The sequence below is a fragment of the Emys orbicularis genome, chromosome 10 (assembly GCF_028017835.1).
Source record: "Emys orbicularis isolate rEmyOrb1 chromosome 10, rEmyOrb1.hap1, whole genome shotgun sequence".
Lineage (NCBI taxonomy): Eukaryota > Metazoa > Chordata > Testudines > Emydidae > Emys > Emys orbicularis.
Window position 1 is genome coordinate 53,689,514 of NC_088692.1, and position 18,913 is coordinate 53,708,426.

The 18,913-nt window shown below is 41.8% G+C and overlaps 1 protein-coding gene across 1 annotated transcript in view; it reads left to right on the forward strand.

Moving 5' to 3' along the window:
- Window positions 1-18,913, forward strand: part of SCAPER (S-phase cyclin A associated protein in the ER) — a 310,638-nt gene that overhangs the window by 50,681 nt on the left and 241,044 nt on the right. The window contains exons 8-13 of the mRNA XM_065411761.1: window positions 2,221-2,296; window positions 2,486-2,603; window positions 3,315-3,426; window positions 4,570-4,710; window positions 9,495-9,650; window positions 12,182-12,324. Coding sequence (XP_065267833.1) covers window positions 2,221-2,296; window positions 2,486-2,603; window positions 3,315-3,426; window positions 4,570-4,710; window positions 9,495-9,650; window positions 12,182-12,324 — 746 coding nt within the window. The remainder of the gene's footprint in view (window positions 1-2,220; window positions 2,297-2,485; window positions 2,604-3,314; window positions 3,427-4,569; window positions 4,711-9,494; window positions 9,651-12,181; window positions 12,325-18,913) is intronic.

Sequence of the window (18,913 nt, forward strand, 5' to 3'; positions counted from 1 at the left end):
TCCTGTCCTCGCGTTCATTTTGTACTTTCCCGGACTCTGACATTGTCTGCCTCCACGCATTCTGCTGGGCTCTTTCAGTGCGGGAGGACTGCATGAGCTCAGAGAACATTTCATCGCAAGTGCGTTTTTTTCGCCTTCTTATCTGCGCTAGCCTCTGGGACGGAGATGATAGGGGGAGCATTGAAACATTTGCAGCTGCGGGAGGAAAAAAAGGGAGAGTTGGGTTGACCATTTAAAATGGGTTGGCCATTTAAAAGGAGGGGCATCGGTTTTTGGGTTAACGTGCAGCACAAACCCAACTAAACCCCCCCTCATACCGAATTCTCTGGGATGATCGCTTCACCCCTCCCCCCACCACGTGGCTAACAGCGGGGATGATTTCTTTTCAACCACAGGCACACAGCCCAGCAGAAACGGCCACCTCTGAATGTCCCCTTAATAAAATTCCCGTATTTCAACCAGGTGACCATGAAAGATATCACTCTCCTGAGGATAACACAGAGAGATAAAGAATGGATGTTGCTTGACTGCATTCCAGTAGCTTTACTGGCTGCAAATACATCCCAAGTCTTCATGGCAAATTAATCATTAAACACACTTGCTTTTAAACCATGTATTATATTTACAAAGGTACACTCACCAGAGGTGCCTTCTCCGCCTTCAAGGTCCGGGAGCCTGGGTTGGGAGGATAAGTCTCCAGGGTGATAAACAGTTCCTGGCTGTCGGGGAGAACGGTTTCTCCACTTGCCTGCTGTGCGCTATCTTCAACCTCCTCCTCCTCTTCCTTGTCCTCAAAATCTTCATCCCTGTTGAGTGAGACTCCCTTGCAGGAGTCCACATACAGGGGTGGGGTAGTTGTGGGGGCACCCCCTAGAATTGCATGCAGCTTATGATAGAAGCGGCATGTCTGGGGGTCTGACCCGGAACAGCCGTTTGCCTCTTTGGTTTTTTGGTAGGCTTGCCTGAGCTCCTTATGTTTCACATGGCACTGCTGCGGGTCCCTGTTATAGCCTCTGTCCTTCATGCCCTTGGAGATTTTTTCAAATATTTTGGCATTTCGTCTTTTGGAACTGAGTTCTGATAGCACAGATTCGTCTCCCCATACAGCAATCAGATCCAGTACCTCCTGTTCGGTCCATGCTGGAGCTCTTTTGTGATTCTGGGACTCCATGGTCACCTCTGCTGATGAGCTCTACATGGTCACCTGTGCTGATCAGCTTGCCACGCTGACCAAACAGGAAATGAAATTCGAAAGTTCGCGGGGCTTTTCCTGTCTACCTGGCCAGTGCATCTGAGTTGAGAGTGCTGTCCAGAGCGGTCACAATGGAGCACTCTGGGATAGCTCCCGGAGGCCAATACCGTCAAATTGCGTCCACATTACCCCCAAATTCGACCCGGTGATGTCGATTTCAGCGCTAATCCCCTCGTCAGGGAGGAGTACAGAAATCTATTTTAAGACCCCTTTAAGTCGACAAAAATGGCTTCGTCATGTGGACGGGTGCAGGGTTAAATCGATCTAACGCTACTAAATTCGACCTTAACTCATAGTGTAGACCAGGGCTATGTGTCCACTCATGAAGAAGGGTACTACTCAGTGTGACTGGCGGTAGCAGAAAGAGGCTGTAAGTGACTATGGGAATTAGGTAGCTAAAACCTCACACATTATTTTGAAAACATAGAGATTAATTATTTAGGGCACAATCCTAGAAATACACATTTGAGTGACTTTCCATAGAATTTAGTTGAGTGAGACTACTCATCTGAGTAAAGTGATTCATGTATATTTGCAGGACTGTATCCTTCGCTTATGAGCACTTTAGGGTAGGGACTATGTTTATATAGTACCTAGCAGAGTGGAGCACCAGCCCCTACTGGGGCATTTGGACAGTTCTGTGAAACTCATAATACCTATAATACAAAACTCAGGATTCAGTAAACAGGTTGTAGGACTTTATGGTAGTTTTTTAGTCTTCAGAGATGTAAAATGCTTAGTAGCAGCTGGAGCTGTCATTTGTAATTAAGGCATTATTCTGCAATTAAAAATTACATAAAAATTGACTTATTTTAGGATTCACTCTATTTCTGCAGGGGTATCTCTTTTAATTGCCTTTAAGCTTTAGTCTAAGTTTGTACAGCATTATAAAATCCACCCTTTTGCTAGTATAGGGTTGTGTAAAAGACGTATGTTTTGATTTCATGGATCATTTTGTGAAATTTCAGGCTAGCATGGGCAGTGGAAGTATATCTTTCTGTGGCATGTCTATGGACTGGAATGATGTCCTGGCAGATTATGAAGGTAAAGATTTATGTATTCATCTAAGCACACAAAATAACAGTTTATGAAAGAGACTTTCTTTTCATACTCAGTTATGCATTTGGAATAGAAATGACTCCCAAATCATTGAGAAGTTCAGAATGATGTTATTTGGATATTGTTGGACATTATATTTTAAATTATGTAAGTGATTGTTTCCTTTCTGTGCAGCTCGTGAATCATGGCGTCAAAATAATTCATGGGGTGATATAGTGGAAGAAGAACCTGCGCGTCCACCAGGCCATGGAATACATATGCATGAGAAACTCTCTTCACCATCTCGCAAAAGGTCTTGGAATTTTCAGCTGACTTGAATAGCCAAAATAGAAATAGATTCAACTGTTGCAAGAAGTTTTTATGTTAATAATTTTTTGTCTTCTTTATAAAGTGCTTTGTAATTTGTGGAGGGAAAAAAACTTATATAAGAGCTGGTTATTATTGTTATAAAGTTTGTTACATTTGTACTGTATTATACAGTAGTTCAAATGCTAAAATGTTCTGAGATTGAAAGAACAGAACAGGGATAATATTAAATATATTAATCAAACACTAAGGGCTGGTCCACACTAAGCCCCCAGTTCGAACTAAGATACGCAACTTCAGCTACGTGAATAACGTAGCTGAAGTCGAAGTATCTTAGTTCGAACTTAAAGGTACTTACCGTGGGTCCACACGCGGCAGGCAGGCTCCCCCGTCGACTCCGCCTACTCCTCTCACAGAGCAGGATTACCGGCGTCGACGGCGAGCACTTCCGGGATCGATTTATCGCGTCTAGACAAGACGCGATAAATCGATCCCAGAAGATCGATTGCTTGCTGCCGAACCAGGGGGTAAGTATAGACATACCCTTATAAATGAGATTAAATCAAATAAGTTACATTTCATCAGTATAATGCTTTTTTTACTTTCCTAAATATATTTGGATAGCTAAATTGCTTATAGGATTGTCAATCTCAGTTCTTTGTCTCATTGGCTTATTTTATTATGTTTGTATTAAAAGAACAATAGCAGAATCTAAAAAGAAACACGAGGAGAAACAGATGAAAGCTCAACAGCTGAGAGAAAAGTTACGTGAAGAGAAAACGCTAAAGCTTCAAAAACTGATGGAGCGGGTAAGCTTTCTATAGTTAAAAAGATCCAGTTTATTTTAATTTAGAAGAGTATATTTTGTTCACATGGTCCTAAAACATACTGTACTATTAAGCTCAGAGCTAACTTCAGAATGAACCTTGTCTTCTGGGTCTGAGTTAGCAGAATCTTAGTGCATGACACAATTGACCTGACTTTCTAGGAGGCTTGTATATTATTATTATTTATGTTACCCAAAGTCTCATTGTAGATTGGGCTCCCATTGTGCTATGTGTCTTCCTCCAGTATTAAAAGAGAAGCAACAGAAAAAAGACAGGGGAGGGGGATAAAAAACACACAAACCACTGATCAGAGTGATGATGGGCACACATCTTGTTAGTTCATTTTCATCTGTCTGTCTGTCTGTTTTGGGAGCCAGACAGGGCAAGGGGAATGAAATGGTGAATACGGAACAAAAGGGAAGAGGGACATTGTTGGGGATGGAGAGATGGGTATGGGAAAGGAAGGAAAAATGGAGAGGTCACTGGTAGATATAGGATTGTGCAGGAGAGGGATGAGAGGAGATTGGGGTGAGCAACCAGCCATCAGTAAGAAAATTATGTCTATAGTTGTAGATTGTAAAAAGCAGTCTTCTGATATTGCTTGCATCCAGTGGCTGTGCAGATATCTCTCCCTTCTGTGCTGCTCCAAGCTGTTACTGCAGGAGTCCCTGGTGCTTCTAGGGATTGGCTTCACCAGAAGGACCTGATCTGCTCCCTGTCTGAGGGCTCCTTTTGAGTTTGTTATATTACCTGAATCAAAAGGCTTTTGTCATACTGTGTACAATACTGCACTGGACTTGTAAAATAGTATTGACATCATTAAACAAAGAGTTATTGCCAAATCATTAAGCGCTGTGAGATTTATGAGAAAATCTCACACTAAGTCCTTTTTACTCAGAGAAAGCGCTCTAAATACTGAGACATATCAAAAGAGCTCACTTAATTTTAGCATTTTTTGACTCAGTTCTCTTTGAGCTAGACTGAAATTACTGCAGGGTTTTGCAGGATAGCTTAACTTTGTACTGTCACAAGTGTAGATAAAAGTTACAAAGTAGAAAATACTGGGGAAAATTCAGACATTAACTGCTGTATTGTATTAATAATGTACTAACTCACTGTGTGTAGGAGAAAGATGTGCGAAAGTGGAAAGAAGAATTACTGGACCAGAGACGCAGGATGATGGAGGAAAAATTACTCCATGCTGAATTTAAACGTGAAGTGCAGTTACAAGCAATTGTGAAAAAAGCACAAGAGGAAGAAGCAAAGGTCAGATGTCTGTATAGAAAAACATTTATTATTTGTTGAGTGTGCCCAGCACTATACATGATCTCTATATCAGATATATGAAGGCAATATGGATCAGACATATGATCACCAGTCAAGCAGATAAGGTTCAGTTTCAGAATGGTGAAAGTTTTCCTTTTAAAAAAAATCCCTTCATGGGTGAACTATCATTGCTAAGCTTAGTGGAAGAAATATGTTTTAAGGAGAGATTTGAATAAAGAGCAAGTAATGCTCATGCCAGCCTTTGGATAGTGCATAGTACACTCCCCTCTAAACATAATGGCTTTTTCGGTAATTTGCACCCCTGAAGGTTCACAGAAGGAGCCTGTCCTTTTAATTCCAATTGTCCCTGTAGCTTTGCATGGGATGTGCAAAGTGGGGAAAGCTCATTGTGCTCTTCCTATGCTACACCCCCACTCTAGGACTAAGGATAATCTGGCCCTTTAAATGGAGTCCTGTAAACGAATTTCACATGTTCATACTAACCCACTGTTCCTTCCCAGTGGTTTGGATTTAGATATGACTGGAATCCCAAACACAAGTAAAGTAGTGACTCATGACTAGTGCACTGAACACGATTGAGAGTCCCCAATATAGACTTATCACACTTTAAAATGTACTTACCTCCTGGGTCTGTGAAGTACCTCGCTGAAGAAACAAGAATGTAGATTAGAATGTTAATTTTTTACATTAATTTAAATGCACTGATGGTTGTGTTTTTAGCAATTTTTTTTTCTTTTTAAATCAGTAAGGAGTTAGTAATGTTGTTAAATATTGGAGAGCTCAGAGACCTTATAATAGAATCATAGGACCGGAAGGGACCTTGAGAGGTCATCTAGTTCAGTTCCCTACAGTCATGGCAGGACTAAGTATTTGGCATAGTGTATTTATTCTAGGAAGATAGACAAAACATATCAATGGTTTATTGACTTGAACTAAGGTGGTAGTTGCTGATAAATGCTTTTTGTTTTAGTTTATTGAAGAACTGTTAATAAAGTAACTTAGAAGAAGAATTTATTTTAAAGCTCCTTTCTTCTGTAACAAAGGTGTCCTCTTACTACGAAATGCTGTGTTTTATATGTAGTGAAGCTCTGTATCTGAACTGTGATTGATACACCTTTTCAACCTTGTTAATTATCATAATCATGACAAAATTGGTTTAGCAGTTTAACTTAATGGTTGTTTCTGTCACTTAGTCCAGACTCTATTCTAAACTATCTAATTCAGTCTAACACATTTACCTTCATTATTATTTCATTAAACCAGTGTGACTTCTGTACTCATATTAACTAAATCACACTTAACATAATCCCAACTAAGATGTTTGAAGTGTTGCGTGTGTTTAATGTGTGAAATCTGCTGCCTCTTGTGGTTCTTTTGTTCTTGAAGATCAAGGGGTATGTCTACACTGGAAATTTCAAAGCGCTGCCACCGGAGCATTCCGGCGGCAGCGCTTTGAAGTGTGGGTGTGGTTGCACGAGAGTGCTGGGAGAGAGCTCTCCCAGCGCTCCTGGTAATCCACCTCCATGAGGGGATTAGCTCCGAGCGCTGGGAGCCTGTCTACACTAGCGCTTTAAAGCGCTCAGACTTGCTGCGCTCAGGGGGATGATTTTTCACACCCTTGAGTCAGCAAGTTAGAGCGCTGTAAAATGTAAGTGTAGACAAGCCCAAGGTTAATTGGGTTTACAGAAATACTAGCTGATGTGTAGTACAGTTAAAAGACCATGATGACTGTTGCTGCCCAATTGGTTTTCCAAATTCCCACTGCTTGCTGTTCACTGAACTACAAAATCCATTCTGTAAATGTATTCCAGTCAGTAAACAAAGCAGAAAAATCTACCTTTTGTTTGGCCTCTTATTAGTTCCACAGATTTACATCTGCACGATCCTTTTATGGATTCACACAAATGTAATAGGTTGTGTATGACAATGTACTCTCTTTTATAGTCAGTATTTCCTAATGTGTTTTGTCAATGCTAATAACTTTTTGTGATTTTTTTTCCTCAATAACTTTCCTTCTGAAATATATTTTATTTAAGATTAAATAATAGTTTGCCTTTTCTCAGTTGCATATACCTTTCTGAAACATTCACCATGATGCAAATATTACGTGTATATATGTATTAAGGTTCACCAAAATCTTTTCAGCAGTTCTTGAATATGAAGAGAGGGTAAAAATTACACTTATTTCAAATAATTTAAAATAAAATAATGATTGTATAGCACTGGGAATATAAAGCTTAAATTTTTGCATATATTTAATGTAAAAAATTAAAATATCTGAAAAGCACTTCAAAATTGGCTCCTATGCATCAATTTTTCATGAGTTATTTATCAATGGCAATTTTAGAATTAAAATGTTATGTACTGTTCTTCTGTGGATCAATAAAATAGTAAATATGGATTTATGAAATAGATCATAACAAGGTATGAAAGAAAAAGACTATTGAGCTTGATATATTTTCCTTAATTACAAATATGTATATACCCACTTTTAAAACATTCCATTTTCTGAGGTAAATATCAGAATTTAATAAATCTATAAATACATACAATTTTCAAAGTAAAAGGTGGAAAAGACTGAATGAATCCTATGGGCCCTGATCCTACAAACACTCATGCACATGCATAACTTTACTCACGTGAGTGTATTGGCTAGTGCAGGGGGTGGCAACCTCTGGCACGCGGCTCGCCAGGGTAAGCACCCTGGCGGGCCGGATGAGTTTACCTGCCGCCTCCACAGGTTCGGCCAATCGTGGCTCCCACTGGCCAATGGGGCTGCGGGAAGCGGCGCGGGCCGAGGGATGTGCTGGCCGCGGCTTCCCGCCGCCCCCATTGGCCCGGAGCGGCGAACCACGGCCAGTGGGAGCCACGATCGGCCGAACCTGCGGAGGTGGCAGGTAAACAAACTGGTCCGGCCCACCAGGGTGCTTACCCTGGCGAGCCGCGTGCCAGAGGTTGCCGACCCCTGGGCTAGTGCATTATCTATTCTTGTTTTAAATTTCTCAAATTATGTTGCTTCTCTAACTTACCCTGAGAAAATTTCCACAGTCCAATACGTTTCATTATTGGGAAGATTTTCCTGATACTAAGCCTAAATTTAACTTTTTCTTGGTAGCTTATCCCATTTTTTGATAGCTTGTTTATACTCCTTGGGCTACCCTGTTAAACAAATAATGTGTGAGGAAAGCAAGGCCCTCAATTCAACTTGCTTGCAAACACCGCATCTGATTAATTCCAAAATTTCAGGGAATCATCTGGGCGTCAATTGGTAGAACCCTATTAGTTTTGGTGAAAATCAGAAAAATCTGATTTGTATTGGTGGACGTGACAGGAAAGTAAGGCTCACAGAGTGCCCATTTCATGCTTCAAGCAGAGAAATCACTCTAGTACCCCTTGCTGCTTCCTACACATATTATAAACTGCAGCTTAACGTGCTGCTCTCATTGGGTGTATGGCTCGGCCTACAGAAGCAACAAAGTATGTGATCCTTTACTTATTTGAATACGTTGTCCTCAGTTACACTGAGATAAAAAAAATTATAAAGAATATCAACCCTCATGCTTCGTTTCTTATGCTGACTTATGTACTGAAGTGTGCAACTCTGTAGTAGGAATAAATATAATTTTTGTAATGTCTTTGAGCTAAGAATATCTGAATGCTTTACAAATGGCAGTGAATTAAGCTTCATAATGCTGTTGTGAGGTAGCTATACCGATCCCCATTTTGCAGATAGAAGAATTGAGGCACACAGATTAAATGACTTGCAAGTCTGACAGAGAAAGAAACAGAACCTAAGTTTCTTGACTCCCACTGCTTTGTTTTAACTACTTAAGGCCCTGATCTTGCAACTGGATATCGACGGTCTGATCCTTGCATCCCTGCAGCGCTTCATTTATTTGCTCCGCTGATTGACCAGCCTTTCTTTGCTCAGCTGCTTAGAAGGGATGGGGGTACCGAAAATGTTTTCTGCCCTGGCCAACAAAATGCCTAGGGCCTCTTCTAGATGCTCTAGATGGGGAGGAGGGTCTGCCCATGTAAATCCAGTTTCAGGATCTGGGCCTAAGTAATGCTTTCTCTCTGTGGACTTTTAACAATAATCCTAGTTGGTGCAGCTGTGAGATAAGGGATTGCATTATATAGACCCAATCCTACAAACATTTAAATTGAAATCAGTGGGACTACTCACATGTGTAAAGTGAAACACGAGTAAATGCTTGAAGGATAGGGACCTATGTTTTTATTTAAAAAAAACCCAAACCTAAAATGTTATGTTAGTATATGAGAGTGGTTGCAACCCAGAGACTGTTAGTTGGTATTACAGTCTAAAGTAAATTTAATTTTAAAAAGATGATTAAAGATATTCAGCAAAGTACTTAAATATGTGAACAGTCCCATTAAATTCAGTGGAGCTACTCGTGAGTAAAGGTAGGCATGTGCTTTAGTACCTTTCTAAATCAGGGCCTTATAAAAAATAGAGGTTTAGTTTATAGTAGTTCTTGATATGTAGGATAATCTAGGTAAATTATTTTAAAATATGCCTATTTTTTCTCATGTATATTCAAATCCTTAACAAAGGATAGCATCATATTGAGACTAAAAATGAGAATCTTTGATGAAAAACCAGGGACATGGGAAAGGATACATACACTGTGCTGCAAACCTCTTATCCGCAAATGTTAGAGATGTACCTGGGATAGACTCCACTAAATGGAGAGTGTTCCTTTAACTCTTCAAATGACTTGTACGTTTTGGTTTAATTGCAGGTAAATGAAATTGCATTTATAAACACCTTAGAAGCCCAAAATAAACGTCATGATGTGTTGTCCAAACTAAAAGAGTATGAACAAAGACTAAATGAATTACAGGAAGAACGCCAACGGAGGCAGGAAGAAAAGCAAGCACGTGATGAAGCTGTTCAGGTATAATGTAACTTTTCAAGTGAAAAAAATAGTTGCAAAAATACAATAAAAGCAGCACATTTGCTCTTAGTTATGATTACATAATGTATGAAAAATTTGATTTATCTCCTATACTAAATTATAAAAAAGCAAGATTCCACAGATAGCTTCTTTATAATGTTTTAGGAAGCTGGGAAAAATGTGATTGTTAAAAGCTGTACAGGGCTGTTTATACAAATACTGGTTAGTTGGGACTCTTCATGTCTTCAGTTTTTTAAAGAATTTAATGGTTTTCTTGTAATGGAATAGCAAATAGGTTTTAGCAATACCTAGGGCTTTATGATGAAAACCTGAATATTCAATGCAAAAACTGTAGTTAAGTAGTCACCATATGAATACTAGCTTAAGTATTCCAATTTTATAGGGATACTTAAACACACAAAGAAAATGTTTGTGTGTTCCTGGAATTCTATATTTTTGACTACGCCCTTTGAATGCTAGATTTCTCTAGCCTCATACATCCGCTGTTTGGCACTGCTTCCTATGTTACAAACCAAAGCATAACTTTTTCTCTTATGTAAACTCCCTCTTCTTCCGTATACATCCCTCAGATCACCCCAAGTATCTTTCACCTGTGAATCTTTAATCACGCTTCCTTCAGTGCTCACTTAATAATCCTGTGCAGTTGATAGGTGTCAGTGGTGAGTAAGATTCTGTCTCTTTATGGAAAAACAGCTCTCACTTTTTCACCTCTGATAGCTTAGAGGGTCATGCTGAGACGAAGGTAACTACACAGGAACCAGAAAACATACTTACCCCATCTGCCTTGATAGAACTTGGACTGATCACTCAAAAAAACCCTGGGTTCCCAAAGATTGTTTGGCTCACCACCTGTGAAAGAGACCCGTTAGACTGGTTAAATCCATGAAGAACATTTGTCCCTAATGATCACCTCCCTAGCTTTCCTCCTCATCTTCAAGGGATGAGCCACTCCTTTGTGCCTGCAGCCTGTTTTTCTGTGGTCTCAGCCTGCTTTTGCTCCCTTGAGTACCTGCCACTTCTCTAGTCCTGCCCTGATGGGCCCCTCATCAGGGGCTCTAGGCCCCTCTCAGTCCCAGCTAGAGGAAATCCTCCAAGCAGTCTTACAGTCCCACATGCCACCACCATTCCTTTCTGTCCACAGATCCCTTTGCCTAACTAAAGACTAAAACTCTCAGCCTCATACAGTGCTATTTCTGTGCACAGCACATTGCAAATACAGAAGGCTGTCTGATGGCGTGTTTGCAGCTCAGTGTTCAGAAGACAATGAAAAGGTTAAACACTAACTTACTGAGCTGCTGCACTACACCAAAAAGGGCTGCTTCTGTTTCCCTGGAGTCAACTGGAGATTCTCAGAATAGAGAGGACAAAGGAAGTTGGGTCATGGGACTGTGGGATACTTTTGGCGGACTCCCAGGACCTGCGTCAATGGGGCTACATCTACTTTGCAAAGCAATAGGGCTCAAACCCTGGGTCCCAGATTGACTCGGGCTTGAACCCTCCAGCCCCAAGTAGTCCCAGGATCCTAGATCCAAGCCTGAGTCTGAGAGATTTGTGTGTAGGCTGAAGTGGGGTTTGGGCTCCAAGCTGAGTCTGAGCCCAGGCTTACATTGCAGCATAGACATACCCTTATAGAGTTGTGTTGGGGAGGTCCAGCATTCTTGCAGTCTTTTCTGCAGTGCCCCATGATGCACTTTGTATATTTCATATGGCAGTTGGCACTTTTGTGCATTTATTTAATTGTACAATCACAGTCAAGCATGCAGTTACTTTTCTTGTTTACCTTTTTTAAAAGAAGGAAATTAAATGCATTCACACAATGTTATTGAAATTTTATACACATACAAGTTAGAATAATCATTTATGGTTCCCACAGTAACCATAACCCAGCCACATTGCACACGTATATTAAGACTTTAAAACTAACACCATATGTAGTAACACAAAATATTACAAATGTGGAAAGGAGGATGAGTTATGGCTTCTGTTGTCATTATGACTTTGAATTTCCTGACTTTTATTAGTGTAAAATCAAAACCGTAGATAAGTTGTTTGCTCTTAATAGCTGTAAAGATTGCATATCCAGTACTTAAGTTACCAGGCAAAATGCTTCTAGGATCATGCTCAAAGATTTTGGAGTTCTTTGAGAGGCTATTTTGTTTTTATAGCATACCGTCTTCAACCTCTAAGAAGTGTAGAATATACCCAAATGTTACTGTTACTTGGTCAGTCTTTTTTGAGTCAGTTATTGAGTGAATAGAGTCTTTCATGTGCAAACAAAAATGTATACCCATTTACTGCCTATAATGTATACCCATTTACTGTGCATACAATTGCACATTCAAATTATTATTTAGGTGGTTATATGTGAGCATCTTTGTGTGCAGGCATCAAGGCTTCTGTCCAGTGCATATCTTGTCCTTAGAGCCTTTAATGATGGTAAAGTATGATTTCATACCATTGTTAATTTGTAAATAAAAGTGAGTAGCTGAAAATAACTTTTCTATCATTAGGAGCGTAAAAGAGCTCTGGAAGCAGAACGCCAAGCCCGGGTTGAAGAGCTGCTGATGAAGAGGAAAGAACAAGAAGCTCGGATTGAACAGCAGCGGCAGGAGAAAGAGAAAGCACGGGAAGATGCAGCACGGGAAAGGGCCAGGTAGTTCTCCTTACTATCTTGGGCCCTTATTCTGCATGGTGATCCATACAAGTAGACTTGTGCTCCTGTACAGATCACAGTGCAGACCTGGGGCTTTGGTTTGGGTATTTTTGGAGAGTGATATTAATAAATATCATTTATAAATGTTTTCAAATACAGAAATTAGGTGAATCATATTAATTATAAGTCCTTTCTGGCAGAGTCCTTATTCTGTGTTGAAAAAGTGCTGTGTAAATTTGCAGCGCACACTACATACATTATTATTTTATTATAGTATTAAAATTTGCTGTATCATAAACTTTTATTACTAACAAGACCTTTTAACAAATTGCCTTTTTCCTATTTTTTTATGGTTTGTCCATAATCAAAAGTCCACGAAGAGGTTTTTAATACAATAGCCATTTCAGCTGTTCAGCTCTCTATCTCTCTTGGGCCAAATTTGAGTTGGATGTATATATGAATTTTGACCCATTGAATGTAGGTCCATCATTATACTGTACACAAAATACTTTCTTTATGTTAAAATCACCTTCTGCTTAAGTTATTAGTGTTTATTTTTTTTGTCTGAATCTTGTTCTCAGTCCCCCTCACCCCCTTTCCGAAAGCATATATGTAAAATATATGCTACGTTTTTGTAGCTGAAGTTTTTTATGACTAAAGGATCATTGGTTTAAAAAAAAAACTTCGTCTTTTCTGATATTTGACCCTGCCAGCAGGTAGGGGATCTTGGGGGACAACTACTGCACTGGTGGGGTGTGAAATAAACTTTATTAAGAAAATGCAAAAACAGGGAAAATTCAATAGTGAGGGGTATGGGGTTTGTTAAGGTAGACAATTGGGGAGGGGTTTCTTTTAGTAAATAGGATAGGGGGTTTCAATAGTGGGGTACAATACAGTGGGGTACAATACAGTTGGTAACCAATTAACACTGAAGTATAAATGTAACAGGTAGTTAACAATTTCTATGTAAAGAGTGTGTTACAGCAGCATATAACCAACTAACAGTATGGGTAAAATGTGTTAAATAACCAACAACTTTAGGTAAAAATGTGTCACAGTGGTGTAAATGTAAAATGTGAGGTGTGTTAGAGAGAAAAGGGGTAACCAATGGGGTTTTATTCTAGGCTTCAGTAATACAATTGAGGTTTGGCAGCAGTGGGAGCGGGGTGAGCACGTGGGGGAAGGGATTAAAAGAGAGAGAGGAAGAAAGTGGTAGAGGAGTGAGGTTGGGGGATGGGGGAAGAGGAGCACGTGGTGGAGCAGAGACCAAAGGCAGAGAGCAGACAGGCTGCAAGTTTAAACAGCAGAGAGACAATTATACAGAACACAGCAAAATCTTATCTATGATTTAACTTAACCAAGACTACACAAATTAGCAAGTAACAAAACACAATGCAACAATTCTTTAAGCCTAACTTACAGAGTACAATGCAAGCAATTTTCTAAACCTAACTTAACCACAGCTATGCAAAATGAAATTACAATTTATCTAGACTAAAGGCTAAACCTAACCTAATGGGTGCACCTTATACTAGGGGTAGTTCCAGAGGGCAGAGTGGTGTGTGCCCAGGATACAGCTCCAAGGGGGGGGAGGGGGATTTAACTAGTGGTGGCTGCAAGCAGGCTTATTTCTAGCAGCAAAGGCGCTGCGGAGCTAGAAGCAGATTACAGATACAGACCAAGGAGTTAGCTTGGGTCTGCCTGCTGGGGAAAGAAAGCCAGCAGCTAGAACAAGGGGAGTGTGCAAGAGGTTTTTCCTTACCAATCCCCAAAGCAGCAGCAGGAACAGCAGTTTCAGCATCAGAGGACGCAGAGAGGACTCGATTCGCTTACAATAATCAGGAGATCTCCAGGCACAAATTCGTCGTTCGTGGGAGGGGAGTTTAAAAACGGGGGTATGCTCAAAAACAAACGAGAGCGGGGAGAGGGCCCCCTCAAAGACCCCTAGCTGATCAGACCAGGTGGCAAAGCAAGGACCTTCTCCGGGGGTCTGATCAGAAAATGTCAGGTTTTAAAGGCAAACTCAGGCAGTTTCCCGCCAGTAACTCTGATTGGTTCCCCTTAATCCAGGGGAGGAGAGAAGGCAGGGAAAACTGCAGGCATGTCTCAGCAGGAACAGAAAGGAAGGGGGGGAAAGGAATCCAGCAGGGGGACAGCTGTAACAGACAATATTCACAGCTAGTGGTCTTAAAAGCCTTTTAAGGAATATTCTAATCTAAGTAAAACATTCTGAATTTGTATTGATTTTTTCTACATCTTCCAAGAACATAAATTAATCTAATTTGACATCATATGAAGACCTAATATGCCATGAAATGGTTAAACATAATGTACACTAAGAGCAAGATCCTCCAATCTGCTCATGACTCTTTGCGCCTTTCCTGGATTGCGCAGAGCCAGTATAGCTCTGTCATAGCGGTCGGGTGGAAGAGCCCCTTTGTGGTTTCCTCCATTTTCTTTAATTCCCAGAGGACTTGAGGAAAATTAGGCAGAACAGAGACAGGGTGATATTAGTTGCACCACTGTAGGAAAGGCACTCCTGGTCCTTAGAAATTCTTGCTCTTTCCAAAGATATGGTCCATTCACTCTCCTGTTGTGTTAAAGATTTCTTTCCCAACAGTTGAGTGTATCCAGACTTCAAGTCCCTTCTTTATCTGACATTATGGCTGTTAGATTTTTAGGACAGAATGTTTTATGCTTATCTGAGGAGATCCAGGGATCTCCTCAGATAAGTTGTTTGGGAGTCCAGGAAGTGCTGTGCTTCTAGATAGAACTGATTAAAAAAGGTTGCTCAAGTTAAAATCCTTTATCCTGCTTTCAGTTCATTTAGATTTTTTTTCTTGTCTCTGGTGTAATCAAAGCTATTCCTGACAACTGTGTTTATTCATCAAGCTGTTTTTTCTATGCACTATGTTATTATGTAAGGGACCACAGTGTAGTGTAATGCTGATTTTTAAAAAGAGCTCCTGAGGCGATCCTGGCAATTACAGGCCGATAAGCCTAATTTCAGTACCCGGCAAATTGTTAGAAACTAGCAAAGAGCAGAATTATCAGACATGTAGATGAACACGGTTTGTTGTAAAAGGAAGTCGTGCCTCACCAATCCATTAGAATTCTTTGGGAGTGTCAACAAGCATGTGGACAAGGGTGATCCAGTCAATGTAGCATACTTGGATTTTCAGTAAGCCTTTGACAAGGTTCCTCACCAAAGGTTCTTAAGGAAACTAAGTCATCATGGGATAACAGGGAAGGTTCTCTCTTGGATCAGTAACTGGTTAAAAGATAGGAAACAAAGGGTTAGAATAAATAGTTTTCACAATGGGGAGAGGTAACCAGCAGGGTCCCTCGAGGTTCTGTACTGGGACCTGTGCTGTTCAGTTAATTCGTTAATGATCTGGAAAAGGGAGTGCACAGTGAAGTGGCAAAGAGTTCAGATGATACAAAACTATTCAACATAATTAAGTTCAAAGTTGACTGCAAAGAGTTACAGGGGGATCTCACTAAACTGGGTGCCTGGGTAACAAAATAGCAAATGAAATTCAACATTGATAAATGCAAAGTAGTGCACATCGGAAAAAATAATTTCAACTACACATATCTAAGGAGAGGGTCTAAATTAGCTTTTACCATCCCAGAAAGAGATCTTGGAGTCTCGTGGATAGTTCTCTGAAAACTACAGCTCAATGTACAGCTGTGGTCAAAAAGGCTAACAGAATGTTAGGAACTATTAGGAAAGGGATAGAAAATAAGACCGAAAATGTCATAATGCCACTGTATAAATCCATGGTGTGCCCACATCTTGAATACAGTATCCAGTTCTAGTCACCCCATCTCAAAAAGGATACAGTAGAACTGGAAAACGTTCAGAGAAAGGCAGCAAAGATGATCAAAGGTATGGAATTGCTTCCGTATGAGGAAAGACTAAAAAGAGTAGGCAGTTTAGCTTAGGAAATTGACAATTAAGGCGCGGGTCTGATAGAGATTTATAAAATCTTGAATTGTGTGGGAAAAGTGAATACAGAAGTGTTATTCCTTTCCCACAAAACAAAAAGCAGGTGTCATCTGATGAAATAACAGGTAGCAGGTTTAATACAAACAAGAGGAAGTAATTTTTCACACAACGTACAATCAGCCTGGGGAACTCGTGGGATGTTGTGACAGCCAGAAATATAACAAAGTTTAAAAAAGAGCTAGATAAGTTCATGGAGGATAGGTCTATCAAAGGCTTTAGCCAAGCTGGTCAGCAATGTAACCCCATCAGTGGTGTAGCCAGGGTTGCTGCCGAGGAGGAGCGGTGGAGAAAAAAGGCGCCGGTCCTTCGGTGGCATTTCGGTGGCCCTGCGCATACGCCGAAATGCCACCGAAAGATGGAGTGGCGCATGCGCAGGGCCGCCAAAATTATTCTTATTTCGGCGGCCCCGCTCCCCTGGGCAGAGCGCCGGCCCCGCTTCCCCATCCGGAGCGCTGTCCGGGGCACCGAGACCCCCGGCCACGCTCTCAAGGCTGTAGTCCCGGGGAGAGCGCCCTGAGTCCCAGCCCTGCTCTCACGGCCGGAGCGCCGGATGAGCGCCGGGAGCCTGCGGCCCCGCTGCACCGGCCGGAGCGCCGGATGAGTGCCGGGAGCCCGCGGCCCTGGCCGGAGCGACGGGAGACCGCAGCCCGCTCTCCCGGGAAGAGAGCGGGCCCCGCTTCCCCATCCGGAGCGCTGTCCGGGGCGCCGAGACCCCCGGCCAAGCTCTCAGGGCCGGAGTCCCGGGCAGAGCGCCCTGAGTCCCGGCCATGCTCTCCCGGCCGGAGCGCCGGGAGCCTGCAACCCCGCTCCCCCAGCCGGAGCGCCGGCCCTGCTTCCACAGCTGGAGCGCCGCCCGGAGCACCGCAAGCCCCCCGCCCCTCTCCACCGGCTGGAGGGCTGTCCTGAGTGCCGCGAGCCAGGGTCTGGCTCCCCCAGCCGGAGCGCCGGGCGGAGCGCTGCTACTCTGGGCACCATGGAGCAGGGCCGCCGAAGGACGGAGTGGCGCATGTGCAGGGCCGCCGAAATAAGTATAATTTCGGCGGCCCTGCACATGCGCCGCTCCGTCTTTCGGCGACATTTCGGCGCATGCGCAGGGCCGCCAAAAGACGGAGCGGCGCAGAATTCTGGGCTCGGGGGAGCAGGCGCTCCCCCTGCTCCCACCCTAGCTACGCTACTGAACCCCATGCTAGTGGCATCCCTAAACCTCTGGCTTCCAGAAGCCAGAAGGGTAAGGTGTGTGGAACTCTCAAAAATTGCACTGTTCTGTACGCTGTTCCTTAAGTACTGGTACTGGCCACAGTGGGAGATAGAATACTGGGCTAGACGGACCATTGATCTGACCCAGTATTGCAGTTCTTATGTTCTTATATTTTACCATCCTTACTTCAAACCATTTTTAAAAGATCTTATGAACTTGTACTCTCCCTTCCCAGGAGACTAATTATCCTTAATGTTTGAGTTTTATGTTAGCCAGACTTAGGGAAGGGGCTTGTAGATTGTTGCTTTTTGTACCATCCTGTCACTGAAAGTCTCATTTCTAGTGGTCACTACCTTGGCTATGAGCATTTTGGAGTAACCGACTCTGATGGCCAAACCAACTGTATACCATATTCCATAAAGATTAGGCAGTACTTAGGCCTCACCCCAAGTTTCTAACAAAAATGATATGAGATTTTCATCTCAGTCAATCAGCATCACTGTCTGTCTTTTTTTATAAAGCTTCATAAGTGTCTTTTGATTTTAGAGATAGTGAGGAACTGAGGGATGATTTCAGGGGCAGTTAATACCCTCAGAGCTTGTACACACTACCACTTATGTCAGTATAACTTATATCCCTCAGGGTTGCGAATAAGCGACGTAAGATACATCGACCTAAGCACTGGTGTGGGCAGCGCTATGTTGTTGGGAGAGCTTCTTCCACTGACATGGCTACTGACTCCTGCAGAGGTGGTTTTATTATGCCGATGGGAGAGCTCTCTCCTGTCAGCATAGAGAGACAGAGGCAGAAGCATCTTTGATTGCTATACCACACTTCCCTACTGAACCTGGAATGGAATTCAAGATCCCAAGCCTCAGCTTTCTTCTGCTGTCAGCAAATATCTGTGAAACCTGCTGACGAAGTGTGCATCTCATCCCCCTCCAGTGGCTGGTCCACATAGGGGATGACAGCCTACTACTGCTAGCCATTACTCCATTAGTTCAAGTGGCAGAGGACTGTGCTGTGAAGCTATGATTCCACCCAAATTCAACAAGAATTTTTTTATCAGTTTGTTTTTTTAAAAAGTTAGAAATTATATCCAAAAATTTGTTAAAAGAGTGTTAATGTTGCAAAGTCAAGCACTCAAAAGTTAGGAAATACTAGACTTAAGGTTGCCTGTACAACTTTAATTTGACCCCACTGTGCATTATGATACAGTCTTTTAATTACATACTATTTTTTCACAGGAGCCTGTCCTCATTCAGTGTATCGGATGGGTGATGCACACTGGCTGAGTAGCTATTTAATATTTTGTTTTATCCTCATTAGTTCAGCGTGTGGCTCCATGCTTTATTAACTGCATACTATTCAAAAGGGGT